General features: G+C 34.2%; 1 protein-coding gene across 2 annotated transcripts in view; it reads left to right on the top strand.

Annotated features, from left to right (window-relative positions):
• The window catches only part of LOC307171074 (NACHT, LRR and PYD domains-containing protein 3-like), a 75168-nt gene extending 74163 nt beyond the window's left edge, over positions 1-1005 (top strand). For both annotated transcript variants that reach the window (XM_079892453.1, XM_079892452.1), the window contains exon 8: positions 1-1005. This exon is cut by the window's left edge and continues 555 nt beyond it. In XM_079892453.1, coding sequence (XP_079748579.1) covers positions 1-2 — 2 coding nt within the window. In that variant the 3' untranslated portion in view covers positions 3-1005.
• Positions 1006-2024: the final 1019 nt, after the last annotated feature.

Here is a 2024-nt window from a genome sequence, read left to right on the forward strand (position 1 = left end):
GACTTACACACATACACACACTGTAAAAAAATTACAAAGAAAATTTTTATCAGAAGTGTGTAATTACATAAACACACAAACTCACTAAATTGTCATTTCTCCAGTTGTGTAACTGATTGTGTGTGTTACTGCATTATCAGCGTTATTGATATTCACACACTTTATTTGTGCACAATGTGTTATTAAAATCCTTCAGATGATCTGATTAAAACTGCTGGATCTCACAGGATTATTATAATCAATAATGTGAGATGAATAACACATCATCTATATAATCATAGAGATAACTGTAAAATGAACATTAATCTACTGTCACCTCCAGTATTTCACTGTTAATTCACATGTTTTATTACAGTTTAATCATGTTATTGTAGTTTATGGTCAATAAACGCTTGTTCCTGTTTCAGTCTGAACATGTTTCTTCAGTTGTTGATCTTTGACTGTTATTTTCATTCATGATAAACGTTTGTCACCCTGAGTTTCACTGTTTTTACACGTTTGCTTTTTAATGTCCAGTTTTGACTGAATCACTTTATGAATCTTCATCAAAAGAGAGTTTGGACTGAATCTAATACAGAAGAACTGTTGAACAGGAAAGTAAATGAGTCTGGGACAAATAATCAAAGTCAAAGTAAAAAACACTTTATTTTAATGTGTAATTATATATTTAAGTACTGAGTAATATTAAGTACATGTATGTACTATAGGGTTAGGGTGCATTTATAGTTATTACTATAGTAAATACATGTAATGTGTAACAATGACACTGTAAAATAGTGTTACCAACAAAAACATGTAAAAACAAAACATGTATCAAGTGTTTATAAATGTACGCAGTATTCGTGTTTGTTTCATATAGTTTTAGAAAACTTTATATTATTTTCTACAAGTTTAAAAACTGTAATGTGGTTTACGTAGAAAGAATATAGTACATATTGTCCTTAAACACCTTTATATGTGTTCTACATCTGAAATGTTAAAAATGCAATTATAATCTTAAATCAGAAAGAAAAGCTCATTGTTTATTTTTCCGACAGTCATAACAACATGAATAATGATGAATGAATCTCTCTCTCTCTCTCTCTCTCTCTCTCTCTCTCTCTCTCTCTCTCTCTCTCTCTCTCTCTCTCTCTCTCTCTCTCTCTCTCTCTCTCTCTCTCTCTCTCTCTCTCTCTCTCTCTCTCAATTCAATTCAATTCAATTCAATTCAAATGAGCTTTATTGGCATGACTGTGTAAAATAGCACAATATTGCCAAAGCAATAGACATATACAAACATACGTACATGTTGATACATAAAAGTGAACAATAATAATAAAAAAAAAAAAATAATAAAAAAATAAAAAAAATACATTTCAATATTATGCATAAATATATCACAATGAGAAAAAAAAAAATAAGTACAGAGAGCAGTTTAATGTAAAAGAGGGTTCAGCCCTTGTCCCTCGTATGATGGCAGGAAGACACATACTGCGCTGCCAGGAGAACACACTCTTCTTTCTCTCCCAGAATATAAGACAGTTTGTCTATGAGGCTCGCTTGTTGGAACTGGGGTAAAATCTGAGCTATTCGTGTGAAATAAGAGTCTCTGATGTGTTTGTACTTGCTGCACTGGGTGAGGAAGTGCAGCTCGTCCTCTACGACTCCATCAGTGCAGTGTGAACACAGTCTGAGCTCTCTGGCTCTCCAGCTCGGCTTGTGTCGGCCCGTCTCCACACACAGACTGTGGTCACTAATGCGATACCTCGTCAGGAGCTTTCTCTGACCATAATTACTGATCTCGGTCAGGTATGGGGCCAATTTATAATCAGACTTTATTTTGTGGAAGTATTTTAATTTATTTACTTGTGTGACCTTTATCTGCCAATCTTGTATGTATTCTTCTTTGGTTATGTTCCCTATTTCTTTTACTTTTGCGTGTCTGAACTGAATTGTTGGATTAAGTTGGTGTTTTTCCACTAAATGTTGCATGGGGTCGCTCTCGGGGTGTCCTGCCCTGTGTCTGAGAGCGCAGTGATGGTAAC

The sequence above is a fragment of the Squalius cephalus genome, assembly GCF_949319135.1.
Source record: "Squalius cephalus genome assembly, chromosome: 1".
Classification (NCBI taxonomy): domain Eukaryota; kingdom Metazoa; phylum Chordata; class Actinopteri; order Cypriniformes; family Leuciscidae; genus Squalius; species Squalius cephalus.